General features: G+C 40.8%; 1 protein-coding gene across 2 annotated transcripts in view; it reads left to right on the top strand.

Moving 5' to 3' along the window:
- The first annotated feature begins 3,783 nt into the window (after positions 1-3,783).
- Positions 3,784-27,845, top strand: part of agap3 (ArfGAP with GTPase domain, ankyrin repeat and PH domain 3) — a 244,476-nt gene continuing 220,414 nt past the window's right edge. For both annotated transcript variants that reach the window (XM_064347035.1, XM_064347033.1), the window contains exon 1: positions 3,784-4,656. In XM_064347035.1, the coding sequence (XP_064203105.1) occupies positions 4,275-4,656 (382 nt within the window). In that variant the 5' untranslated portion in view covers positions 3,784-4,274. The remainder of the gene's footprint in view (positions 4,657-27,845) is intronic.

Here is a 27,845-nt window from a genome sequence, read left to right as displayed (position 1 = left end):
CAGCCAAGGAAGCAAGACGTTACAGCACATCACATACTGAGAGGACTGCCAGTATAAAACAGTCCAGTGCATCTGAGGACACTAAAGAACACCTGGGCACAGAAATGCACAATGAATAATGACACTATTTTGAAAAAATGATGCAAGGAGACCTGTATTGCCACTCTGAGAAGACCCCAGGGCCTTGTCTCAGTGCCCTGTCTCAGCACCCTTTTGCTCTGTAGCGTAAGCTGGGTGTAAACGTCCTTCTCGTCCAAGAATAAGTGGCTGGGAACTCATGGTAATGAGACTGGGGTGCAGATGTGGGCGGGCACCCTTTGATCTCCCCTGTCCCGCTGAATCAAGCTGCTGCTCATTGAATTCAGAGCAAGGGAGGGTAAAAACAAGCCAAAATGAGACTCTTTCATTATTCAGAAACTGGAGGTCACTTTCCAGAACAACAGGGTTCAAGGACTGTTTCCTTTCCCATTCAGACCCTTCTGTCTCTGTCCAAGGCTACCGTTGCAAGAATGACTTGGCTTGGAAAATTAAAAATGAAACATTGAAACATTTTTCTGTTCTTTGCATCTGCTTGTATATCTGAACAGCATAGAAGTACTGTGTGTTGTTGACAGTGCTTGATACATCAAGAATCATGCAGTTGTCAATAATTACACTCATTTTGTATAATTATGTATAACAATTACATGATTCCTTGTGATTCTGTGTGTGTGTGTGTGTGTGTGCACGCGCGCGCATCACACAACACAAGAGCTCCATAACATCACTTCATAATCTCAAACAAAGGAACAGGTTTGTAATATACAGTAATAATGCTGCTACACATTTTCAGGCATATTTTAAGAATATTATATGTAAGCTGGGGTCTTCCTCATTCCTGTAAACAGCTAAATTATTTTAAAGATGGCGTACAGGTAAAAGAAGATAGTATACACAATACTAAATTATTTTATTTTTCTTGTTTTTATGCTTGTTAATTTTCCTACCTCCTGTAGTGAAAATATCAATTTTCCCAGTTGGATTTCTCTCATTTCTGGGATTCTATTTTTGGGTTCTGGCTACTTGGTGCACTGCTCCTTCCACTCCCACCATTCACAATGGTACACATAAGTGTAATGTGTGGTGTGGTGCACCACTGTGTACAAGCAAGAAATAAAAACAAGCTATTGTTTTCCTGAAATTATAAATGCTTGGAAAGTACAAAAAAAAACATTTTTCAGGATTTAATTTTCAAACAGGACACATCTTGGTGCATTTCAACTTAATGCTGATCAATTAACACATGGGGCTGTATCTCTATAACAACTCAAATCGCAAATTTACTCCATTTTGCAAAATTACATTTTCAAACTGAAGCGTGTGCACAAAGAAACCCATCAGCCTGATGATGGAATATTGTGAGACACCTTTTACAAGTAAAAAATGAATCCTTCTGCGTATGATATCTGTATAAAATAATTATCAAAGCCAAGAAAATCCAATAATTCATGAATATAATCTATGTAAGAAGCCTGAAGTTTTTCATTTTCAGCTTTGTCAAGAGCACTGTCTGTGACCAGACAAAAGTTGTGATAGCCTAAATTATTCTGCAGATATTATGTGAACTCAGAAATAAAGACCAGTTTCTCTAAGTAAGTTTTGATAGTTTAAAGTTTAAAAAAATATTTTTGGCAGTGCTTATTAGAAATCAAATAATTAATGCACCAAATGCTTATATCACATTCCAACCACCATACGTAGGTCACAACAGACATAATTATTTTATTTGAAATTGATTTATTGTATATCAATAATACACATAAACACAACAATATATTCATCAAATTTAATTTAATATAAGAAAGACTATAGTTATAATTATATACATATAAAGAAATATAATTATAATTATACTCTTTAAAATGGACAAGATTCACATCATTCAATGATGCTTAGAAGTGACAGCTGGCTATTTAGCTTTGCAGGGCACTCTGAACCCATAAAATCTAGAAGTAAATCTTCACAAATTATATGTCTAATGATCTACATTTTCAAGTTCCTTGCAACATATCAAAGCCAGTTGGTGTGAGTGGGTAGGCTGTCTTCCTGTACAGTCAAACTAACCCTCTTGCCAGCAGAAGTGCAACGATGAGCATGTCTGCCCGAAGCTCAAAGAGGAGGATGGCACTGGGATTCATTCCAAAAACAGCTACAAGCAAGATGCCTAAAACAGGCCTAAAAGAATCTCAAAGGGGTCATGAGAGGAACAAAGATTATAATGATGCTTTCTCCAGCACATCAAAACATACAGCTGTGGTGGATGCAATTGGAAGTTGCAAGCAGACCCTCAAAAGCTACCCATATCTATTGCAAACACAGAAAATACAGAGCCAGAGAAACATTGAACTAGTGGTGAGAACTGCCATAAATCAAGCTTTACACTACACTGCAATAGCTAATAAAGCAGTTAAATGTAAATATTCCTGCATGTAAAATCCCTTGTACATATGCCCTCTGAACGATGTTCTGTTTCAGGTCATTGTTTGATCTTTATGTCAAAGTACCTTATTAGACATTGTAGCCTTGTGCTATAAAAATGTATCATTACTATGTCAGAACTGCTGTCTTTGGACATATTACATGTTCTTCTACATGTGTTGATATTTCATTATCACTATGGTAACATATATTAAAGACAGCTCAAATAGAATTAAAGTTCTGATTCATGATACTTCCTGTCTTTAAAGTTTGGGAGAAGTATAATAATCTAAGCCTGGGCTACTAAATTCTTGTCCTGTCCGGCTGCAATTCAACTGCTTTCACAGCTCCACTTAAACTATTTATGTTCTTTGAGAAATTGTTTTTATTAGTTGAATAGGAAGTCGAAGATGCTCACAAACAAATGCACTACCAACAAGAAACTACAAAAAGAGTTTTCTTTAAATTTAATATGGTATATTGGTATAAAATTATTGCATCATATGTGAGTTCCCCAAGAAATTTCAGGTATTTCTTTTTTTTTGATCTATGAAACCCATAAGTCCTCATTGCGTGAGGTCAACTGGGCCTCAAAAATATGATAGAAATGGCACCTGAGCTCCTTCACTCCATTTGTGTTTTAGCAGGACATGGTGTCAGAGTGCAAATCTGGACCTCCTATTCTGAGTGAGCTACAGCCCTGTAGTTCTCCACCCTGTCCACACAAATGAACAGCTGGTTGAAACGTATATGATCCCCTGGGTTCCCTAATGACCTGCATGCACTTAGTGTTTCCTTTGTCTGCAACGGGGTTGCACATACACAGAGAGAGCTCAGACCTGACACTGATTTTTTCTGTGTTTATGTTACATCACACCCAAAATGAGGCTGCAAATGACAAATGTTAGCACTGATATGGAGCTGGGAAATGGAAAAACATACATGCTATAACTCAACGCAGATTTATAAGGTATTCTTCTGTGTAAAGCATTCAGGAGAGCTGTTGATGTGCCAGGGAGTGCTGCTTCCCAGGTGCATTGTGGGCTGAATAAAGATATATTTCACAATTACTACGTTTGAAAGTATGTTTTTTACAGGTTACCCTGCATTCTTTCATTAATTTTTCATGTCATCACCTTAAAAATAGAGTATAATGTTGTTTTGAAATATGTACCTTTTCAAAATTGCGCTCACGATGCGTTGTACTTTCGCCACTGAGGCATTTTTCCATTTTTTCTTTTGCGTTAACCCGCCCCCACCTTACTCCCCAAGAACCATAACGTGATGTGTGACGTTATAACGTGCGGAGGAGGGGGCTGGGCAGGGACCACTTGGACGCGAGGCGGATACAGAGGCGATTTTATTTCAGCGCAGCGGCAACACAGTCAGTCAGTAGAGCTGGGCGCCTTGCGTTAGCTAATCTCATTGTCTGCGGCTGACAGAGCAACCAAGGAGAACGATTGTAATTTACAAATTCAGTAATAACAAAAAAGAACGTGCATCTCAAGAAGTAGTTTAGTTAACCGCGAGAATATTTAGATAGCATTTGAAAACGCGCAGGACCCGACGAAAGATATCAGAAAAGAGAAAAGGAAAATGAGCCGCTACCAAGTTTTAATAATATGAGTAGCCTATGAACCGCGTTTTGTTCGAGTGAGAGGTTGAATACTGCTGCAGTATACATATAGTCCTCTCATTTTAGGTTCGCTCCAATCTCGCGGACTTCTGAATTTACATCGACTGCTTCTGCTTAGCCCTCACGAAAACGCCGCATTTGTTTGTTTTCCTTTTGACAAGAGTTCCTTGTTTCCACCACGATGAATTTCCAGTCGGGTGTCCCGGTGTCGGTTTCGGTGTCTGGTATCTCTCAGCAGTCGCAGCCGGCCATGCCCACCCCGGGTACCGTCCCAGCTCCTGTTCCGGTACCAGTGCCTCAATCCATTCCGTCCCAGTTTGGATCGGGATCATCATCTGGATCAGGGGCGGGTCAGTTCGGTTCGGGGACAGTATCAGGCCAAGCCGCTCAATCTGGCCCACCAGGCTCTCAGTTCGTATTGTCTAACTCGGCTGCCATAAGGGCTGAAATCCATAGGTTCGAGTCCGTCCACCCGAACATTTATGCCATTTACGACCTGATCGAGCGCATCGATGACCTGGCCCTGCAGAATCAGATCCGGGAGCACGTAATATCCATTGAGGGTAAGTGTGGAAAAAATCTGGTCGCTTTACATCAATAGCTGCAGCAATTAATGGTGTCATTGGAAGTAATTGTCGGTCGACACCGTTTTAAGACAATGGCAGCAATGCCGCATTGTGCAACTCGTAACGAGAGAAACTTGACGTTGGCGAGAGAGCCTTATGTTACGAACTACAAGTTTGTACTAAATCACTTGTGAATGGCGGAATTTATGTTTGGCCTTATCACAGTTATCCGTCATTATGCGTGTGGTTCTGTTGTAGGAAGTCGTCGCTGTTGTTACAGTGTTAGTGATTTTGTAAATCTGCCGAATACAAGGCTACATGCTGCATTTTACTGTAGCAAAATAGTACTGGCATTAAGTCGGTTACATTGTATTTGGTGTATAGTAAAAAAAAAAAAAAACAATTGACTACGTGAACGATAAACGCGGGCGACTAGACCAGTTTTACGTATTCTCAGCATCCTACATAAATGTGCATTAGTCAGTTTCATTGAATTAAATGTTGTTGTGATGTGTGCTGACAAACTGACAAAAGGCTTTCATGGACAGAAGTGTCAACGTACAGAACGTTTCGTATTCAAGGATTGTTTTCTTTAATTTACAAAATGTTTAATCTGTTTACTTTAAATATGCAATTGTTACCTAAACATCCACTGTTATTGCACGGACCTCTACCCAGTAGCCTACTGAATTAGTGCAGTCTTAGCTGGTGTTAAAGCTCATAGCGTCGTAGTAGAGTGATACACGTATAATATTTAGTAAATTACGACGAGGACTATGAAAAACATCCCACTTAAACAAACATTTGGAAAATTATAGTCTCAGAAGCGACAAAGGGCAGTTGCAAAATGGTGCAGTTCAGTTGCAGACCAATGTTATAGTATAAGGGCAAAACTTCCTTGAAATGCCTATTTTTTTTAGGGAAGGTCTTGGTTTCTGAAATTGAAATCTTTTGATCTACTTTTTAATTTTGCTTATATGTTAATGTTGACACTTGCTTGCAATGATTCAGAGATACTTTGGCAGAGTCCAAAGTTTTTTAAGAACAAGACAATTGTTTAATTCTGTTTTGATTTATGGTCATTTTATGTGTGTGTGTGAGTGAGATAGGGAGAGAGAAATCGAAATAGAGTGTGTTGGGGGTGGGGTAAAAGGGTGATCTCTGCCTCTTCCTGCCAAAGTGTCTCAAAACAGGTGGTCCCTTACAAGGGTGTCAGCCAAAACAGTATTTGACACGGAGCTGCTAGTGACAGTTGGTGCGTAGCTTTGTCCATCCTCGCCAAACAGTGATATAGTGTGCATATGCATTGTGCGTATCACATCTTTTAAAAGGGGATTGTGGACAATTGGTTTAGACATCTAATACATTTACTCACCCCCGCCCCCAGCTGTGTCAGTTATCTTGGGTTTTGAATTAGTCAGATTAGTTTTATCTGTCACTACGCAGTGGAACCAGCACTCCTGCTCCTTCGCTAAAAAGGGTGGGAATTGAGAATTGCAGCAAAGCTAATATACATCAAGAAGATATTTCCTTACTAGTTTTCATAGCCTTCTGTAGCACGTCTTTTTCTGTCTGGCTGCTCATCACCTGGGAACGGCCAAGATTATCCTTTTTGGAATTCCTTTCCAGTTCTGTTAGTGGTCATCATGGAGAATTCATTTCGGTCTTAATTTCACGTTAAACAAAATATGTATTCCTGTCATGAAAATGAAGCGATGAGATTAGAGGGAGGTCATCCTCTATTCAGGAGTACCTAGCCCCCCCTGTTTTTTTTCAGACGGAGCTTGCGATACACACAGGGACCCCGGCACTCTCCACGTACATTTCCTTTTGCTGCAGAAATGATGTCAATGTTTTCCTCTGATGTTGATAGCCACTGAAAAAAACGGAAGTAACTGACAGCGTTGCTTCCGAACCAAAGCTGAGGGCTTGCTGTTCCCATCAACAGATGTGCCATGTGAATCCTGTAATATTTTATTTTTGTTGTTCAGAGACAATTATAGCAGCTGGGCATCTATTACAAGTGTTGTTTACAGGAAACACAGAAATTAGTGGGAAAAGCCCCAGCAGCCAGACGGGTTTATAGCAACCCAGAAGAAATCACTAGCCACGCTACCTGTCATCCAGTACTGCTATTTGTGGGACATGTGGCTAGAGTCTACAGCCTTTTGCTAATCAGGGGGGTGACCTGCGGATTTGTTGTGATGCAGTCTTCCAGTGACTAAGTGGGAGATGTAGACACAAATGCTTCTCATAAGCCGAGATTCGAGTAGGTGTCAGATGGTGCATAACCGTGATTTCCTTGTGAAGGGGCGTAATTCTGTTTATCTGTGAAGTGGACTCCTCCCCCTAGTTGAAGCGCAAAAGAAAAGTTGCGCTACACTCTCAACCACGGCCCACTCACTCTGCGGAAAGGTTGAATTTCTGGTGTGGGTTAATTAGACACATTTCAGCTTAAATTCAGCCATGACTCAGGCAAGTGCTTGCGAACTGTTTAACTGTTAAGCTGCGTGACTTGGATTAACTTGCCCAGGCTTCTGTCAGGTGCTGAAGTGTTTATTTTAGTGACGCACTTCCCCATATATTTATGTCATGCTTTAAAGAAAATGCTCTGGAAAATATGAGGGAACAGGCTCTAATCCCTGGTATTTCCTCCCATAGCTGCTGTATATGTAGGCATGCGTGCTGTAGTATGCTGAATTCAGGGCACAGAAGACCTGACATCTGTGGGTTTGCTACTCTGCACTGCATCACAACACAGGGCCTGCAGAAACCATTTTACAAAATGGGGGGCTGCTACACTGGCTGTCAGCTTCTGACGCAGAAATAAATGCATGTTTATACCACAGATTCCTCATTCTATCTTTGAATGCACTGTATGAGGGATTCGTTTTTGTTTGTTTTGCATAAGAGGAAGTGCATTTGCAGGGCTCGACAATAACATTTTCTCAAAGGAGGACATGTGGTGCAAAGTTGAAAAAATTAGGAGCATGCTGATGCATCCCTCTTAGATGTGCTCCTGAATTATTTTTTCCAGTTAGCGCACATCAATTTTCATGAGCAAATGCTCAATACTCTTATGCTCAAATACTCTAGAGCCCTGATTTACATCATATGCAGCTGTTTAATTCCTCACATTTGCATTAGCTGATTTGAAATTATATTTTGCGGCTGAAAATAAAGTTTGGGACTTCTGATCAGGAGGAGATTGTGTAAGTGTATAAGTCATTGTGTTATTGCTGGTTATGTTGAGTCAGAAAATACTGACAGTGCAGGAGATGGGGGCATCTTTAGACTGTGAACAATATCTGTTGTGAAATCTGGATTCTGTGAAAAGCATTCCACTGAAGGCTTTTATAGTCTAAAGGGAATCATTACTCGTTCATTTGATGAGAGATTTCCACATCACATTTTTAGGTAGTATGCAATAGGTCCGGTATACTTTCACACGCCGTTGGGTTGTCTCCAACAATGAAGCAAAGAGAAGTCTATTGGTTCTATTGATCTGACCTTATTGCTAATGTGCTGATGTTTACAGCTGAATTCTTATTGATGATTTTGAGTTGTCATTGCATTAAATTCTTAATTCACAGAACTAAAGTATTTTCTTATATTCTGCAAGAAAATTTAGAAATCAGAAAGACATTTGCCTCTTAATGAGTCTTTACGTTGAAATTATTTAAGTGGTTTTACTAAATTGACCTCCCTTTTGCCTTTTATTTAGACCGACCGACAGACACACAGATAAGTGGGTGGGTAAGAATGATACAATGTCAGACAACAGAAAACTGGGATTATGTGCCAAAGGATTATTTAGATGAATTACACGTTTCTTTATCAAGGAAAATAAATGAATTTTGATTGAAGAACTTATTGCTACGCACAGGATAAGATTATGTACTGTACCTAAGAAGGCCTTGCACAGCCTTTCATTTTCTACACAACCCATTGTATAATATAACTATGTTCTTAATATAACTATATTCTATATATAACTATATCCAATATAACTATATTCTTAAATGGCTTTGCACACACCTTGAGTGAAAGCATGCAACGGGTGTCACTTTGAATCCATACACTCATGCATGAAATACAGCTCTTTTTCTATGCTTGTTTAGCATCTGAATTTTTGGTTCCCTGCCCAGACAGGCCTGTTGTGTGCAGTGTATCTAAAGCTGGTTAGGATCATCGTAATAAGTATGTAAACATCCAAATGTGTAACATGCTGTTAAAGGTGTTTAATATGGTTTTGTAACCACTGCTAAGCATGTCTTCTGTGAAGCTGCCTTGTTCTTATCTGTGTCTTACAGCATAATTGCAGTGCAATCCTTTGTTACACAAACTCTGCTTAGAACAAAAATTTACGTCTCATAGGTTTACTGGTTGGAATCTATGTTAACATTATCAGATGTTCTCAACTTGGGTGACATGACTGTTTTTATGGAGAGTCAGGCAATGCTTAAATAATATGGTTTGAATCTGGTAAGGAGGCTCATTGTAAATTTCTGTGTTTTATTCAGGTTATTTTGATTGTGAGGCAAGCTTTTACTACTGATATGATACTGGGCAGAAAACGTAAACTATTTGAATGTAATTACATGGAAAATATATGTGTATTGTTTCCAAGCATTGACCCACACTCAAGAAGACAGGTACTGAGAAAAGCATGTGCTCATTCGTACATTAAGTAGATGAAGATGGCTGAAATTATTTTGTTCTGATACTGACTGAAATTAAACACAAATAAGATGTGCAGTCATTGCTTCCATTCACATCACTTTTTATATCAAGGAAAAGGTATTCTAATTTGTATTGCAACTCTTGCAAAATGCATGCGTTGAGGGTAACCCACAAAATTCCATGGCTTCTTCTTTTTTAAGATTTCATGTACTCTGAACGCTACTGTGGCAGTTTTGTTATGGCTGTGCAGACCCGTGATGTCTGATGCACAATGACGATTTTGCCTGTGTAAGTGTTCAGTGAAAGTTTAGTACATCCAGCCCTTGGAAGGGTCTTCAGCATTCCAGAACGCGGCTTCCTGCCCGTGCGTTGAGCTCTGGCGCGGTGGTGTTCAGCGCTGCAGCGTAGTGCTAGCTCTCAGCTGCTCCGGTAAGTCTGGAGTTCGGTTTCAGTGTTGTACTCTGATGATTTACAGATTGCATTTAAGCCCCTAGATGCGTTTCTGGCACAGCTTCTTCTGCTCCTGCCACCCTGGCTGCTTTCCCCCTCCTGGCTGATCCAATGGCCAGATATTCAAGCGCCATTGTGTTGGGTATAGGGCGATGCTCTGTCGGAAGGCGAGCTAACTACTAAGTATCTTGAGAGCTGTTTAAAGTTTTTTGCTTGAACTTGGAAGGTCAGGTTTTTTTTCTTTTTTCATTGATGTGATGATTTGCCATGATGTGCATGTCGACATGACGGCTGTTGAGTGATGCACAGGATAACTGTCTGACAGCCATATTTATATGGATTTTGGATACAATGGGCCCAAGATGGGATTCAGTGTTGTCGTCTAAACACAGTCATGCATATTACTTTGATCAAAGTTGCATAATCCTGTGTATTTTGTTAATGAGAATTTAAATCCTTGATGATTATGCAACCACTCTGTGTACAGTAAAAAAATCAGCAATACATGGCTTGAACCCTGGCTCCACACTCATTTTAGTGTAACTTCTTGGAACAAGAGTTTTCCCACCAAAAATCAATGTTGCGTTCGATTGATATCCCTAGATTTGCAAGCGCAGCATGACGAATTTGAACTGAACTTGTTCAAAGATAATGAAGGTTCAAAAAGGCCGAAATCACTTGCGTTTTGGCACAAGTCAGGAATTTAGGAAGATGTTTGTAGGTTCTAATCCTGGGTGGGGAACAGCTAATGTACCCTTCTGCAGGTACATAACCTGAATGTCTCTGAATGTTAAATGTTTAGCTGTCCAAAACAGATGTACAATCCGTATTGAGCAGCTGGGACATAAATCATCGGTGGGCTTCAGCCTTCTTTGTGAATTAGTGCGTGTAGACGGGCGATGCTAATAAATGTCCTTGCTGCGAGCGTTCCCCACCTCAGCGTTTTTCCTGGATTCCTCTGGCCTTTTTCGGGCTGGTATTTTTGGAGTCGTTTGACTTTGATGCGTATTTTTTTGCGCTGGGGCTTAGCGCGTTTGACGGTCCCCGGTGCGGCTGGGCTGGTTCCGCGAGCGGCAGGGCTGCCGCAGGAAATGACTGCTCGGCTCCACCTGCCGTCGAGAGCTGTCCGCCCACCCCGTCCTCCGCTGTACCATCCAACATCCTCTGTTGCTAAGGAACCAGAGGCCTGTGCCTCCGTTCTAAGATTACAGGACTAAACTGAACTCGCGATTTATTTATTTAAATGTTTGTTTATTTGGCGTTAGCACCACATCAAAATTGGAAGCTTGGCCCTTTTGACGACGTCCCTTTAGTCGAGCAGGTGCTTGCATCCCTTTTCTCATAACAAAACGGCGTTTCTGAAGCTCGTACCCGCTCCCCTCACCATTCCTGTCACATCCCTATCGACTCGCTTGCCCTCCCCGTTTCTTCCGCCTGGCAGACTGTTTTCTCGCGCTTGCCCCTGCACGACCTGCTGTTATTTTCACTGTCACTCATACTGCTTGCGTCTGTGCTTGTTCGTGTGCTTTTGGATTATGACTGTAATGCTTTTGCCTGTTTGTCCCTTGATTATGTAAAGCTTCAGGGCATTGAAGAGCTCTATATGAATAAAACGCATTAATATCATGAATATTATCGCCATTTCCATTGTGGTTGCTTTCGGTCTAGTGATTTAAATTACGCCCCTCAGGTGCGGATGTGGGTCCTGCTCCTCACAATGCCTCAGGTTTTAAACAAATAAGGCGCTCTGCCCCTGTGTTTGTGATTCGGGATACGGTGAACCCAGAATCTGGAGCGTTATCCAGCATGTCCTTCCCTTGTTTAGGTGCACACAAGGACGCGTCACCTCAGGAAAAAACATTTTCTTGGAAGTTAGCATTTTGGCGCTGAAGACGAACATCGCCAACCTCTTCTTCTGCAGCTAAGCACACAGACCTGTCTTCTGGCCTGAGTTCCTGCCTTTCAAGATAGTTTTTTTTTTTTTTTTTTTTTTTAATAAATTCTGTCAATGGAGCAACATTCTAAGCGCGACGAAAGCTGTCTAAACAGAATAAATGTGTTCATACAACACTGACTCTCCTGAACCCCCGGATCAATCAGGAGATATGAGAGGAGAGATCAGAGATGGAGGCTTTCAAAGGAAGTGATGTTGCATTTTCCTCAAATGTCCTTGCCGATCCTTTCAGACCAATTCATGACACATGGTTGCATCCTTTACTCATGACAGGCGGAGGAGTGTGACCACATGATCTCAGCTGAATTGAATAAGGCAACGAGCCAGAGAGAATGCAGATAGTGTTTCGAAGGACAGATGCGCAGTGACTTAACAGCTTGGCTGGGCGCCCCAAAATGGCCGAAGTAGGTTTCGCGTTCGTTTTTACTGCCCAACATTAGACAGGATCATATAAAACAATATTGTGCATGAGCTGGGTGGGGTTATAGCAGCACTGGGGTGAGGTCAGGGTGGATCTCATCGGTCTGTTTTTTTGTAGAGTCTGAGAATTGTAGCAGAATATGAGAGTGTAATCCTGAAAGATCAATTTTGGGGGGCTCCCGACTGGCTCGCTCTGGAAAGTCGCTTACAACGTGTAGGTTTTGTTGGCATAGGTAAGAAGGCTTCTGCAATGGTTCCTTAGGTTACCTTTGCGGATGTGCTCCTCCTGATTACCTGCCATGCACAGGTTTCCAGTTGCCCTTAGTCACAATGGCACCTGTTCTGATTGGTGCCAGCTGTCGTATAGTCTGCCGATATTGAGCCTATATTGGAATCATTGAGTGGTTCATAAGTCAGCTGCGCTGGTCTCACAGACATGGGTGGCATAGTGGTGATTCAAGAGAAGAGGACCCCCCTCCACAAAGAAATGCAGCTTTGTATTGTCTAATTTCACCAGGCAGATAAAAACTCACAAAGCAGTGGTTCCAAGAAGATAGTTGTTTACCAACCAATGGAATACTAGTGGGCTGAACTTTTTTTTTTTACAATTGGGGCTGACAGCAGTGACAAGTTAAACCTCTCTAATCCTCTTAAATGTGAATTTAGAAAAGCGTAATTTGATGTATTGTTTCTTGCCTTTTTAATTTGACTTTTTTTTTGTTGTAAATCTTATCTTCTGCCACGTCTGAAATTGAACTTGCTCATCTGGAAGCAAAGTGTATTGTCAATTCTTGCAAGTTGTAGCTCATTGTGTTACTCAACGACAAAGTCTGCTCTGATCCACTGAGCCTTATGTTATCTGGATGGGCAGAGATGAGCTGTAGAGAATGAAATGAGCCTTTCCTGATTATGGAAAGATCAGGGAATTGCCACAGCTTTGTTCCCCGGCAGCATAGACACAGAGAACATGTTCCTGAATGCTGAATTCAGTCTGTGACACTACAGAAGAATGGCATTTTCTCTGTAAAGGGTAGCACATTGCATTATAATTTAATGATTTATGGTGAAGTTCCCCTTTGAACATCCCTCATAAGATTTATAACTTCTGAGGCCATTATTTCCGTCTGGCATTTTCCTTCCAATTTAATTTGTAAATTTGTGAGCATTGTTTATGGGCTATAGGCTATAGCTAAGCATAAAAAAGTGAGCTTGTAGGACCAAAATGAAACAAAACCAATTGCTTAGCTGATCTGCGATGCATCCAAACGATGTTGTGCTTACACTATGAATCTATGTTTCTTGGAGCTAATTTTGCAAGTCGTAGACCCTGGAAACTTGATGAAGCTGACCTTTTTGGAAATGCATAAATATGCAAGCATTTTCACTTCAGCAAAAACACCCCAATTCAAGTAAGTGATTAGAAGTTTGTATGAAAGGGAGTAAATATGTAACTTCAGATCCCCTGGAGAAGTGTGGCAATTCTAATCATGCACTGTAAACCCTCATGTATTTGTAAGTTTTCTTTCAGAGGGGCCCTGGTCTGCTTAGGTGAGGAGACTACATGCAGTATATTCTCATACTCTTTACTCCTTTTGGTGAGAGAAGATGGGAAAGAGGTTCTTCCTAGAAAAGGCAGTGTTTACATGCCTGTGCAGGGAGTGTAAGGCCTCCTGTATGCATTTCAAATTTTGGTTTGCTAACCTTGAACTCCTCCATGTTTTCAGCGAAGTGGGAGTTGAATCCCTGCCAGTGACTTTGGAGTGGGGACCCAGCGGGAACAGAGTGGGTGTCCGCAAACATGCTTTGGACGTGACTTTCCCCTCCCTCCCCTTTTAAAGGTTGCAATTCGAAGAGACCCCAGCTGAAGGGAACAGAGTAGAAGTAGAAGCCATGCTTAATTAGGCCCAAAATTCATAGACTGCGCTGCCCACTGACTTGGTTGTACATGAATAAAGCTTTTGATTCTATCGTGATGGCAACATCACGGTGTCCAGAAAGCCAGTAGAACTGCTCCTGTTGTCCATATTTAGAAATGAGGAGTCTTATTTGATCTCTCCGTTGCTCTGACTCGTGGGACTGTTGTTTTGTATACGTCTGTTGTGCAACATGTTGCTGACAGCTGCTTGATTGTCTTGATGTCTGGTTCCTTGGTCTTTCACAGATATGCCTGTTTATGCTTGTGCTCCCCAACAACCTCTTGTCACACTCGTCCCCCACTTTCAAAGTTCACTCTGCCTGCTTCTGACAGATTTATAGCCTATAGGTCCATTTCAATTGACAGAATCATAGATTTTGGTTGCACTGGGTTTTGGTTGCACTGGGAGAAAATCTTGTAGCTGTTGCTCCTGTCCTTGACACCTCGCTTTCTCTGGTTGACCTCTCTGGTCATGCAGGTCAAGGTCATTGCTTAATTTAAGCCCCATTTTATTGATGTCAATCTTTTTAAAACTTGAACTAATTTTGGTGGGATCTTGGAAGGAAAAAGCACTTTTCATAAAGTTGGTATCCCTTTCAGAATGTATAAGGAGGGTGACTAGTTGGATATACTGAGAGCACATTTAATGCTTGGCACACTCACTGATGCAGATGTTTCCCATGCAGAGGTTTTTAGTATTAATGCTGACTTATGGAGATGGATGTTTTCTATTGTTTGCTTTCTTAACACTAGTTTAAAAATGGCTCCAACAGATCCAGAACAGGATATTAGTTGAAAGGACAGGAAGGGGGTTGAGGCAATGCATTGGATTGTAGCCATACATAGAAGTAAATTATGTAGGTTTGTTAATGCCAAGTGTGCCACTGTTTGATACCCTCTGTCTCTAATTTTGTTTTGGGCTTACTCTATGCACCTTTATAATTCATTTATTAGTTTATATTTAGCATCTTTCTTTCACACCATAACTGGCTTCAAGGTCATAAGTCAACCTTGACTGAGAAATGAATTTTGAAAGCAAATGTTTCATTCCTCAAATCGGAAACAAGGCAAAAAATGTTTTTCTTCCACTTTTCATGTTGTGGAGGGTTAGAACATGTTTGCAATCATGCATAAACTGCAGCAACCACGTCTAATGTTAACCACAGTCTCTAGGAAGATCTCTATTTAGCAGTAATTTCCCTCTGAGAATGTAAAACCATTTATCAAAACAAAATATGCTGTATGTTTTTCAAAAACAAAACGGATCTGTTGGTTATTCAGATTTTGCTGGAAACTTTCCAAAAAGTTGATTATCTTGGAAAAGTGAGACTGGGTGTAATTTGTGCATCTACTCAATGCAAATGTTTCTTTCTTATGTATTGATTGCCGTTAACGTCTGCATTCAGACTGCCACCAATTAAGCCATTGAACGAAAAATGAGGAATGTTTAGCTGAATTAAAAATTGTGATCTTCGTGCATCGCAGATAAACAGACTCTCAGTGGGTGCCAGGAGTTTTCAGAGCAGGCTGCAGTGCCGTGGCTGAAAGTCGGCTCATTACCCTTTTTGGTTGTGTTGCTCGAGATGTACAAAAAAAAAGAGATATCCATTGAACAGAGTGACTAATATTAATTATGGGTGCTCCATGACAGAGATCCTTCTATGTAAATCGTTTTCCTCACTCATACATGTGTTATCAAAAACATAGGGGTCCTTGAAAAGAAATCCATCAGTACCCTCACAGGCCTTCCAACAGACCTACAAAACACCTGTGCTGTATGACTGGAATGCTGTGGGATCACAATTCATCAGTCACAGCTATTATATTTGGCATGGATCCACTGCTTTGAAATACTATTTGATGTATTGTTTTTTCTTCATTGCATGTAATGAACTTACAATAGACCCTCTGAAACTGAGAATTAGGGACCAGCAGGTTTACCAAACGGGGTGTAAACATAGAAGTATCATGCCTAGTTAATGTCTATTCAAGTTCCTTATGAATTCATGTTGCATTATCAATGATGAAAGAAGGTGAACATTACAGAGAAATGAGTCACACTTGCCATTGATAGCAACTGGAAATACCGTTCCTGCTCTTTATAGCTGTCAATCAGGATCTAAAATTGGCACGTTTTTGAGGGTAAAAAGTTTGCAAGGGAGCAGCATGAATGAAACAAAAACCTTACTGTTATGAAAAAAGTTATGTATGACAAAACACATTTTTAAATTTGTTTGACACATTGAAGGGTGTATTTATGAACACTGCTGGTTTAAGTGGTACTGGCTAATCATTAGTCGCCTAGTTGGGCCGCTGTTCCCCTTTCAGTGTTCCTTCACTGCTGCAGTGTTTTTGTTCATGTGGCAAGAATAATTTTTGCTTTAAATTCACAGTCCAGTCTGTATACTTCCGACGAGTGCTTCTTTGATCCAAAGCTTTTTATTTCTCTGCATCAACACACATACATTCTTTTTTTATGATTCCTGTCCCCTTTTTTTCCTAGCGGTGTTCTGTTTTTGAGACCACAAGATGGATAGTGAGCTATTTCTTTGTAAACTGTTGTCAACTAGGCAGGTTATTCTATAACTAGATCCTCACCCCCAAAGGGTTCAAATCTCTTTCAGGTTTAGGTATGTTTGATTTTGTGTCATTGAAATGATGTTTGGACATCGAAGCCATTGTTTGGAAAGCAAATTGCCACAAGGACTCACTTATCTGTCACCTGCAACATGTGGATGGACCAGCCTGTGGTAAATCCCTGGTGATCCATTTGTGCAGGCAGGCTGCTTTGGGTTCACTTGGTGGATTTCACTTATCCAGGATGAGGAGATTGGTTTCCACTAACAGCGCACTGTCATTTTGAGATGCGCTTCGCTGATCCAGGAACAGCCAGCCAGCAGTTCATCGCGAGGCTGAGATGTGAAGACTGCCGCCCCGCAGAGGGATGCACCGATGCAGTACGTTCCTCCCGCATTTCTGAAAGCAGCGCAGGTGTCCTGACGCATCCCTCTATCCTGCAAGTTCCAAAGACAAAATGTGACAGAGGAACCAACAACAAATAGAGAAAAAAGTTGAAGAGGGAGAGGGATAGAAGAGGGTAAGGCAAAGCTTTCTGGGTTTGTGCATGGTGCCTATTTTGCATAAGGTCCTAGAAAGCATTTGCAGTGGAAGACATGGAGCTTACATGAAAGTTACATTGGACATTTAGATCCAAGCCTTCTCTTTCTTGCACCTCAAGGGTAATTTTTGCCAGCTGGACACACACACACACACACACACACATATATATATATATCCCTTGAAAAAGGGAATAATGGCGAGTGAATGATTCAGCTTCAGGCAATGCTTTTTTCCAAAATTAACATCTCCGTCCATATCACGCTATTAGAATTGCAGATATTGCAAGCAATATTACAATTTAAAATGGTCAGGTCCGAAGTCACTTCTCAAAAGGCACCTCATTAACATTTAGGTGTATTTATGTTTTTCTTAGCAGGCCCTCATATATATAATTATATATATATTATTATATTATATAATATATATATATATATATATATATATATATATATATAGACATCGTTGTATTTTTTCCATAATTGAGCTCGAAGTGACATCACTTATATGGAACCATCTGGCACAGAAAAGCCTGGAAATTATGAATCTCTGGACAGCATTCTAAATGTTTGTAATATTTTCCCACCTTTCAGTTGACACCTTAACACTTATGAACACTCAAGACATTTTATGACTAGTGAAAAGGCTGGAGATTGCGTATGCAGTCATTAAGCTATCATCACTGATAGCATTATCATGTTGTGAGTCAGTGCACTTTAATGATGGTCATACATGCAGTGCACGCGAGAACATCATAAGACTAGTCATAGACTGCTTAGTTAGACTACCTCATTAGACCTCATTAGCTGTCTGTGCCTTCAGTCTCAAAAGTACTGCTGCTGTATTTAATCTTTATCTCCATTTCCTATGCTTCTCAAGTGAACTAATGCAACAGATGGATAGTATTTATTTATTTATCTGGCAGAGGCTCTTGCCCAGAGCAACTAACAAGTCTGGTATGGCAGAATTCATGTCAGTGGAACAAGGAAAAATGGCATTGATGCCGAGCACCCAGATGTTGGATGGGCATCAAAGGTTGAAAAGAGTGTTAAGATAAAAATGTAATGATATTACATGTGGCCTTACAATTTTCCTTCTTGGTAACACACACATTACTGCAGTAAACCTACAGTCTTAAGATGATCAATAAAGTCATATGGTGTATTAATTTAGCTCCTGGAAGAGGGAGTGTTTCTTTGAATTCAAGGGGTCTGCAGTCCTGTTCCCAGAGGGCTGCAGGATGTGCTGGTTTTTGTTTCAGCACTAAATTGATCAGTTACCGAGAAATTAAAACCCTGCAGACCATGCAGCTCTCAAGGAACAGGTTTTGTAGATCCCCGAGTTAGCTAGTGCAGATGGTGTTGCTAATAAGATGTTAACAATAGCGATAAACATGATGGTGGTATAATGTCAATAGTTTCTTTTCAGTTCTGGCTTTACTTGTGTTCCAGTAACAATTTAAATGTAACCGGAGGCAAAATTGCTTCTGAACCTTGGCATTATATTTCCTGCACCAAACGAAGACGACACTTTTAATGTGCCAATTAATGAGAATGCACGCACTTATGGATTGTGACATGAATTATCGCAAGATTATTATCATTTGAACCAGAGGAGATTCAGACAGGAAGACAAATAGTTGTGCCATCCAATGTATATGAATGGGAAAACAATCTGGGCTTTGTCTAAACTTTTAAACTGTTCTGCAGAAGAAATATGAAATGTTTAAATGTTATGAAATGTCCATGTATTGTGTGATATCATTACCACACCGTGGCTCTAGAGGCTTTTTTTCCTATCCTTTGAGACTGGTTTCATGGTCACCTTTTGACGGAACCATTAATGTTAAAAATGGCTGTTTTTGGCACCTCAGTAGAGCTCATTGCGTTCTGTGGCTTTTCTCCTGAGTGTTGCTACTATATATTTTGGGAAATTACATTTTTTTCATTGCATAAATCAAATAAGCCAATTTTCTTTTCTCATTATTCCATCTCTAGTGCAGAATCCATACTAAAAAAATAATGGCTGAAATGACCTGTTGGTGAGGTCGCTTCGCCATGTACTCATCTGAGGGAATGAAATTCTGTCTAGAAAATTCTACTCCTGTAGTGGCCATTACCTTGGCCTCCTTCACCAGCTTCTGTAATAACTGAACCTTTCACGGGTCCTCACAGGTTTTGTGGTTAACTCCTTGGGGATCAGAGGAATGTCAAACCTGTTCGATAGGTCGGGTAAAGACTGGGTGCTCGGGGGGTGTACATCCTCAGCTTGTCGGTGCAAGTTTCTCCACTGGTCTCGGGACACTTTGGGGTGATGTGGGGTTAAAGCAGCCTCACTGTGGACTCTGCTGCATTTTTATTTCGGTCACATTTCTACGCCCCTTGCCATGCTAATAGCGGACACGTTGACCTCTGGCCTGTGACTTAATGAGGGAAAGGATGCTGCAGGTTTATGTTTTGAATTTAGAACATAGTGTCTTTCATATTTCTGTTTTTCAGCAATTACTAATGATTATTGACTACAATTGAAAAGTGAGGGGAAAAAAGCGAAATGAAAAAAAAGATCTTTCATGACTAATCCAGACGAAGGCCCGCTGCAGTGAACCAGAGCCCGCCCACACAGAGTGCCATTTCCTTTGTACATCTCCATGTGAAAACAGTATTGAAAATAAATGTGATCTTGCATTGGCCAGTTACTGTTGACCTTTGGATGGCCCTCGCTGCCTTTGTGCCTTTCATAGTGAAGCTAGCCGCACGATCATTGCTAATGTGCTGTGGAGGAAACGAGGGTGTGAGCTTTACCTTACCTTTACCATATGGTTCTGTCTGATGGGACTCGCCCCTTAACCACAAGTTGAATAGCAACAAAAAAAAATAAAAGAACAATGGCCTGGTGCCAGCACATCCATCCTAACCTGATGTGGCAGTTTTTTTTATTTTTAAAGTCTTTGGTTGAAACAGGTGTGTGTGTAGTTTCCATGGCAACATGGCATATCCCCCACACCCCCAGGCCCTGCTGGCACTCTGGCTGTACAGTAGAGCTGTTTCTGATGCAGGGACATAAAGAACAATGGGAGCGCTGCTGTAGATGAATGTTCTGTTGTGAATTCTGTAGTGGTAATGTGCACATTGAAGCCACGAGCACACTGCCTCCCTCCCTTTGCCTTTCATTCATCAGACTTCATTATGGTCTTCTCCGAACAGGCCGGCACAGTACCAAGGTGGTGAATGAGACCTCTGGGTGATTACGCTTTGGATGCGCAGTCATTAGACTGCGCCGATTTTAAAACCAACAGCTACGCTGTACGTGCTGTGCTTCCTGTAGGTTTGTGCTGTGAGTAGACAGTTGTGACACCCGTCATGGGCTAAATTTGGTTTTTTATTCTGTTTCAGTTTCTCTTCAGGAGACGCCTTATCAGAGCAAGGAGGTAATCTGATTAAAATGGAGTTGCACAACAGTAGCGTGCATCTCCCTTGGCACTGAAACAATGTGCACTTTCAAATGTGGGAGATTAAGGGACATTCCAGGTCTGATTTTCATTGTGCTGGATTCTGGAACAGTGTGGCTGCTTAACAACTAAACCAAGTGGTCATAGTTCATTACTCCCCTCCTGGTGTTTTAACCTGCCCTGAATGATTCGTTTCAGCTGTGAGTGATTAAACCAATTCCATTCATTAATTCAATTGAATTAAATCCTACTATACACAGATGAGGGAATATGCGCATCAAGGCCAATTGGAATTTAGCATGGGTAACCTGAGCCAGAACCTGACTGGGGAGACAGGTTGCGCAGATGCAGCCTCCTCTACTCTTGTCACACTACGGCCACTGAGAACTGATGGTGGCGAAACCTGTCACAAGCTGTTTTTAAAAGGCAGATCCATTAGGAGAAAGTGAGCTTCTTCAGCTACTGCGAATGATACGCTCTTTTATACTGCATGTAACATGGGAACCCAGAACAGAAGGGATCAAACCAATGGCTGTACAAAAACCATAAAAGCAAAGCTCAGCTCTTTTTATACATAGTGTCTCCATTTTAGGGGAGAAAAGGTAATTGGACAATTGGCTGTTCAGCTGTTGCTAGGCCAGCTGAGTGCCTTTTTATCATTATTTCATGCAAGAGAAGGCTAACACAGGGTTTATAATTCTAGGTGTGGAATTTGCATTTGGAGTCTGTTGCTGTTGACTCGCAACAGGACCACCAAATGCGTTTCAATGTTAGTAAAAAAAAAATCTGAGGATTAATTGATCAGACATAGCCAACACATTTGGTGTGTCAAAATCAACTGTTTGTACATTGTTAGGAAGCAAAAACACACTAGTGAGTTCAGCAATAGCAGTCAACCTGGTAGACCACGGAAGACCACTGTAGTGGATGACTGAAGAATGCGTGGAGAAAACCCTCCACGCTTTTCAACTGTCGAACAGATTGAAAACACTCTCCAAGATGTTGGCATAGATATGTCAGAGACTACTACAGAGAGATTACACTAGCACAACCTTCCAGGGTTCACTGCAAGGTGCAAACCACCCGTAAGCCTGAAGAACTGAACAGCCAGGTAAATGTTTGCTAAAAAGTACATTAAAAAAATTTGGTTCTGGAACAATTGAGACAACCTGTGCCAAAGTGTGGAGAAAGAAAAGAACTGGTCATCATCCGAAGGACCCCCCTCATCTGTGAAATATGGTGGAGGTAGTGATATGGTTTGGGCATGTATGGCCGCCACTGAAACTGGCTCACTTTTTTACTTCATTGATGATGTGACTGCTGACAGCAGGCGCAGGATGAATTCTAAAGTGTACAGAAATATCTGCTCAGATCCACCAAAATTCCCTAAAACTCATTGGATGGCCCTTCACCTTACAGCAGGACAATGACCCCAAACAAACTACTAAAGCATTTTTCTGGGCCAAGGAATGTAACTAGCTAAATCAATCGCCATCCTGAATCCAACTGAACATGCATTTCACTTGCTGAAGACAAGACTGAAGGCAAAACACCACAGAAGCAAACAGAAACTGAAGACGGCTGCAGTACAAGCCTGGCAGAGCATCGCAAGGGAAGCTACCCTGTGTCTGGTGATGTCTATGGGTCACAGATTTAAGGTAGTAATTGACTGCGAAGGACTTGTAACTCATTTAAACCTCATATTTGTTGTTTTGTTTCAAACCCAATGTACTGGAGTACAGGGCCAAAATAACAAGTTGTCACTGTCCCAATACTTGCATTTAACTACTAGCTTCTGTCTGCTATTTGTTTGACCTTTCTGCTTTTAAACTGCATTGTAAAGTACTGGCCTACATGTTCATTTGTTACAGTGGAAAAAGGGTTATGTCACATTACATTACATTACATTACATGTCACTTATTAGAATGGAAAGTTTTATCTATAGCCTATTAGTTTGGTAATTCATTTCTGACTGCATTGACACGAGTGGTTAAATTCTGGTGATGCTCGACATACCTAGCTGGAGCTCCTTCTTCCTTTTCTGTGACCTGCCATTGTCCAGTCATATTTGGGTTAGAGCTCCATCGGAGCAGAGATATATATATTCTAGCAATCACATTTTGTTGGTCCCCAGATTTATGTCTGCACTTATGTCTTAAGCAGTAGGTCAAAGGGTGTTCCATCACCCAGTATCTTTTTGGGGCCATGGTTTCATTGCAACCTGAATTTGCAGTTGTAGAAGTATTCTGGCTTTGCAATGTTTGCTCAAGAGAAATAGACCGAAATCCATTGTTTTCTGTGCCTCAAGATTCTTTCGCCCTCTTGAAGACCACTCTACTATGGCGCTTTAGCTTCTCCTTCATTGAATATATTTACAAGACATGAAAGAATTGGGTCACGTTTGCCTCAGTCCATTCAAATACTTGTACTTGGAAAAATTGCTTAAGAAAAAGAAGCGAATGGTTGAAACAGGGGCTCTGAGTCAAGAGCACAATTTAATTATTCAGCGTTTTCATCACTTGTTCCAGAGAAAAGAAGGGAAGAGGAATGTTGAAATACACACAGCTTGACTTAAAATTTGGAAAGTCATCACCGGGTACATCATATTCATGTTCATGACACGGAGTCAGCTCTGGGGCTGTTAAAATTCTTTCTGCAGCATCACCTGTCCCATTTGGGCACAGTCAGATCAGCGGTCTCCTCTCTCATGACTTACAGAATTAATTTTTATATGCTTGCATAATTGTTTAAAACTGCCAAAATGGCTATTAGTCAGCTGACAAGCTATAACTACCTGGCAGCCTTGTTTGTTTCTGCTCACATTAGCCGTGCTATCATCTTTTTATTTTTTTATTTTATTTGACCTTTATTTAACCAGGTAAAATCAGTTGAGAACCAATTCTCATTTACAATGATGTACAATGAATCTACTGTCCTCACAGACTTTTGTATGCTGTAAGGTCTCCTGATAGTCTACTAGCTCTGTCTACTCGCTAGCTATACCTTTACTTTGACTAAATAAATAATTTTTGTTTTCTGCTCTGGGAAAAATGGAAAGCAAAGCATAACTAGCAAGCTGGTTGTCACACTAACATAGCTAGTTCTGTGACTGTTAATAGCAATAAAAGAACTGGAAATTCTTTAAAAGTTTTTTTTTTTTCAGCTCTAATAATAATAATAATTCCCTATATTTATATAGCGCTTCTCTAAACGGAAAGCACTTTTTTCAGTGATAAAGGGGAAACTCACCTCAGCCACAGCCGCAGCCACCTGGGTGATGCACGACAGCCATTTTGCACCAGAATGCTTCTCAGACATCATTGGAGGTGGAGAGGGAGAGAATGATCTTTTGCCAAATAACTGGGAGATGATTAGGTGGCAAGTTGTGAAAACCAGGTTGGGAGGTAGTCCGCATGACGTACGTTTAGTGATTCAGAAATGCAACGATTTATTTTTCAGTTCTAGCTGGTTATTAATGATACAGTTCAGCTCAATAAAATTCCTGTTGACCCTCACTAATTAGTTGTCTTGCCTATTTTGTTTTTTAGTTTGTTCGTTTTCCATTTTTCCACCCAAGGACCTCAGTATTTTTGGAGGTTTCTTTACAGTTGGGAGATGTTAGTTTTTACCTCTCAAAGCATTTTTTTTCAAATGCTGGTCATGTCTTTTAGAAACTACTGTGTGTGTTTGTTTTAGTGAGGTCTGGAGTTAAAATTGGAGTGGTTGATATGCAGGAATGGCGAGTTTGCATTAGATCACTGAAGCACACAAAATATGCTGTCAAGGTCGACTCAAACATGTCAAAAGCTGTGAAAATGTTCGTTTCGTAATGTCAACAATGTCAGGAAAAGCATTCATATTCAGCACAAAGATAGGAGAAAGATGAGGAAATCAGCATTTCCTTTTGAAGGATATGTCAATAGGCTAGAGTCCCTTGAGTGCTTATAAATTAGAATCCTCCAGGTGCGTATCTTTGTTACTGCAGTTTGGCCGCAGCAGTTACCTGATTTGGCAGTGCCTCTCCCTGTGTTGCTTGGATACGTTTGACGAGCTGCTCCTGCTGTGTGAATCCACATCGAAGTGAACTGTGGTAGGATGTGGTAGGGACAACGGATTTGCCTCACATCCTTCAGATGTGCTTTGATGTGTTCCTGCCCAGACCATGGGGTCCAGCATGGTGACTTAGAGAGTGAGTTCAATGGAAGGCTGGTGTGTTGTTTGATGTGGACACCCACCACTGTGACTCCCCCACACCTGCTGCCTTTCAAAGGGCCCTCTGTCCATCTGAGTGTAGGGCCACCAGGTGGGTATTTTTCTGTCCAACCCTTGGTGTTCTTTGGCGTTTGGTTAGTTCTGTTTCTCAGCTTTGCATAATTAGATTTAAAGGGTGGTGAAGGAGTATAAGATCTTATAACATTGGAATTGCATGGATGCAATTGCATGGAAATTGCATTCCTGCAATTATATCCAGGATGAATTGTGCGAGACTACATGTCTTACATATAATTTTTATGGGTAGATAACCTGAATTAGTGGATAACTTGGTCTGCCTGGAAACCAGTCCAACCACCATATGATACTAAAGTGGTCCACCTGCCACAAACACCACGGGATATCAAGGAGGAAAAATCTTTAAGGTTAATATCCATGACAGTATACAGTTAAATACAGTTAAATCACTATGGGCGCTGGTCAATACTATATTAACATGAAATAGTTTCTCTCTAGTAGTTTTCATTTTGTCCCACCCATCCAATCTCAGACAAGCTGACTGTTTGAATGAGAGCCCATTTTATTTATAGTTGATGGGCTTGGCTCTGATTTAGGTGACATTCATGTCCAGTCGAGAGATATAGGTTCATTGAATATTCAAATATTTGAACCCTGTGTTGTATGAAACTATGATTCTGTCTGCATAGGTAATGAATAAATGCAATTACCTGCATTCATACTCATACATGAATCTCAATTAAATTTGTTCTATTTGCCCTTTGTTCATAAGCATTGTCACTCCATAATTTATTAGTGACCTCGATGAATTGGACATTCAGTCTCATATGGCAAGTTCAGGTTTGATAGCCTACTCTTGAACAGATTTTGCAAAATCGATTGGCAATGCAAACTTCCTCAGATGACTCCCCACAGGCTTGAGATGCATTAGCTCTGGAAGATGATCTATGCATTCCCAGGCTGTGAGGCAGGAATAAATCTTACTAGCCCATTCAGGGCCGTTTAACCATAGTGTAATTTTAATTTGATTTGTAGTACACGTTGGCTAAAATAAAAAAATTTCCAGCAAAATCTAATAAGTAGACAGACTGCCTTTTGAAGTGTAATAGTGTTTGGGAGTCATAGAGAGGGAAGAGAGAGATCGCACTATTCATCAGTTTAGGATTGTCGTATGTACCAAAGCTGTGTGCTAATGCTTTACTGCGCTGTACAGTTTTCATGCAAAATGTAGAGCAATTAGGGTTTTCCTCTTTAGTTCAGCGTTTTGCATTATGTGGGAAATCCTACTTCTGTATATCTTTGCTGTGCCACTGTCTGAATGGGGAGTACCTCTGGTTTCTGTGTTGAAACGAAAGGTTTGTGAGAGAAGCCAGATAGTGCATCCAGGCAACTGTAAGACATTAGAGTTATCAGCCCTTAACTTAAGGGTTCTCAGATTAATATGCCTGAAGCATTGTGGTTGTTTTGAAAATCATTTAGAAAGTTACTTGTCTCAAGTTGTATACAGTGCTGTGAAAAAGTATTTGCCCCCTTCTTAATTTTCTCTTATTGCGTATTTGTTATACTGAATGGTAACACATGGAACTTTAGACTAAATGTAATAGTAGACAAAGGGAGTAAACACAAATCACAAATGCCCATATCACCAATATGAAAAAGTAATTGCCCCCTTAAACTTAATAACTAGTTGCACCAACTTTAGAAGCAATTACTGCAACCAAACACTTCTTATAATTTGATATCAGTATTTCACATTGCTGTAGGGGAACTTGAGCTCACTCTTCTTCACAGAAATGATTTAATTCAGAAAAATTGATAGGTTTTCAAGTATGAACTGCTCATTTCAGGTCCTGCCACTTCATCTCTATTGGGCTCAAGTCAGAAATTTGACTAGGCCACTTCAAAACTTTAATTTAGTTTCTTTTCAGCCATTCAGATATGGATTTGCTTTTGTGTTTTGGATTATTGTCTTGCTGCATAATCCAGTTGCACTCCAGCTTCAGCTCATGGACAGATTTTTAAAAAAAGTTTTAGCCTTTTTCAAACATTTCATGGAATCAAACAAACATACATTTTTTCTGGAATAAGCCAGAACTCAAATTTCATTACTTCATGTAAAGGAGGTGAACCACTTGTGTTAATCGGAGCATGTAGATATTGGGGAAATGATTTTACCACAAATATATTTGGTCCTGAACCTTACTGTGCTTCAAGACCTGGTGGAACGTTGTTGCATGCTGTAGATTTTTTGAGAGATGAGTGAACTGGGAGTAGTCCTATCTAGATCACCGAAAGACCAGGGAGGACAGAGGCCTTCATGGAATACAGCTCTAATAGGACTTTGGTATATTTTTAGCCAATAATTCCGTGGAGTGGAGATGATCCATTTACAGGCAAGTCTGTCATGGGAATTCCATGTGAATCTTGTTTCCTTTTCTTTCTGCATTGTTAAATGACTTACCCTCATGTTTCTCCTCCAGTGAAATAGTAATTCTTTTGATTTACTGTATAGGGTAATGCCAGAAGTTGCTGTTCTGTAGTTAATAAACTTCTATTAACAGGGGGAACCCCTGCTCCTGTAGCCTTAAGCATCCATCCTGTTTCCATGATTGCAGTTGCCAAAGACAAGCCATCCAAAATAGATGTTCATGCTCACTGGGGTCGTGGAGGGGACTGTCGCACAGGCAAAAGTTGTTTACTGGCGCTTGTCTTTTAATCATACTTACGGTGGTGTCGGAAAGTGGCTTTGCATAGTTTTGTTACGATTTTCGGCGTTTTGGGTCCTGCAGGCTGGACCTGTGGGGAGGCGGGTATCGGCTGACGGCGGGCTTTCTCCTAATTTGCTCTGCGATGCTTCTCGCTGTGCCGCAGTGGGGGGACAGTTCTGCTGAAAAATTGCCTGTGCTGCTATCCCTCGGTCGCCAAGCTGCCCAGAGCGCACACGCAAGCAAAGAGGAGTAGAAAGAAG

This window comes from Anguilla rostrata, chromosome 8, assembly GCF_018555375.3.
Source record: "Anguilla rostrata isolate EN2019 chromosome 8, ASM1855537v3, whole genome shotgun sequence".
Lineage (NCBI taxonomy): Eukaryota > Metazoa > Chordata > Actinopteri > Anguilliformes > Anguillidae > Anguilla > Anguilla rostrata.
Note: the sequence above shows the minus strand (reverse complement) of the source record. Positions and strands in the feature narration are given on the sequence as shown.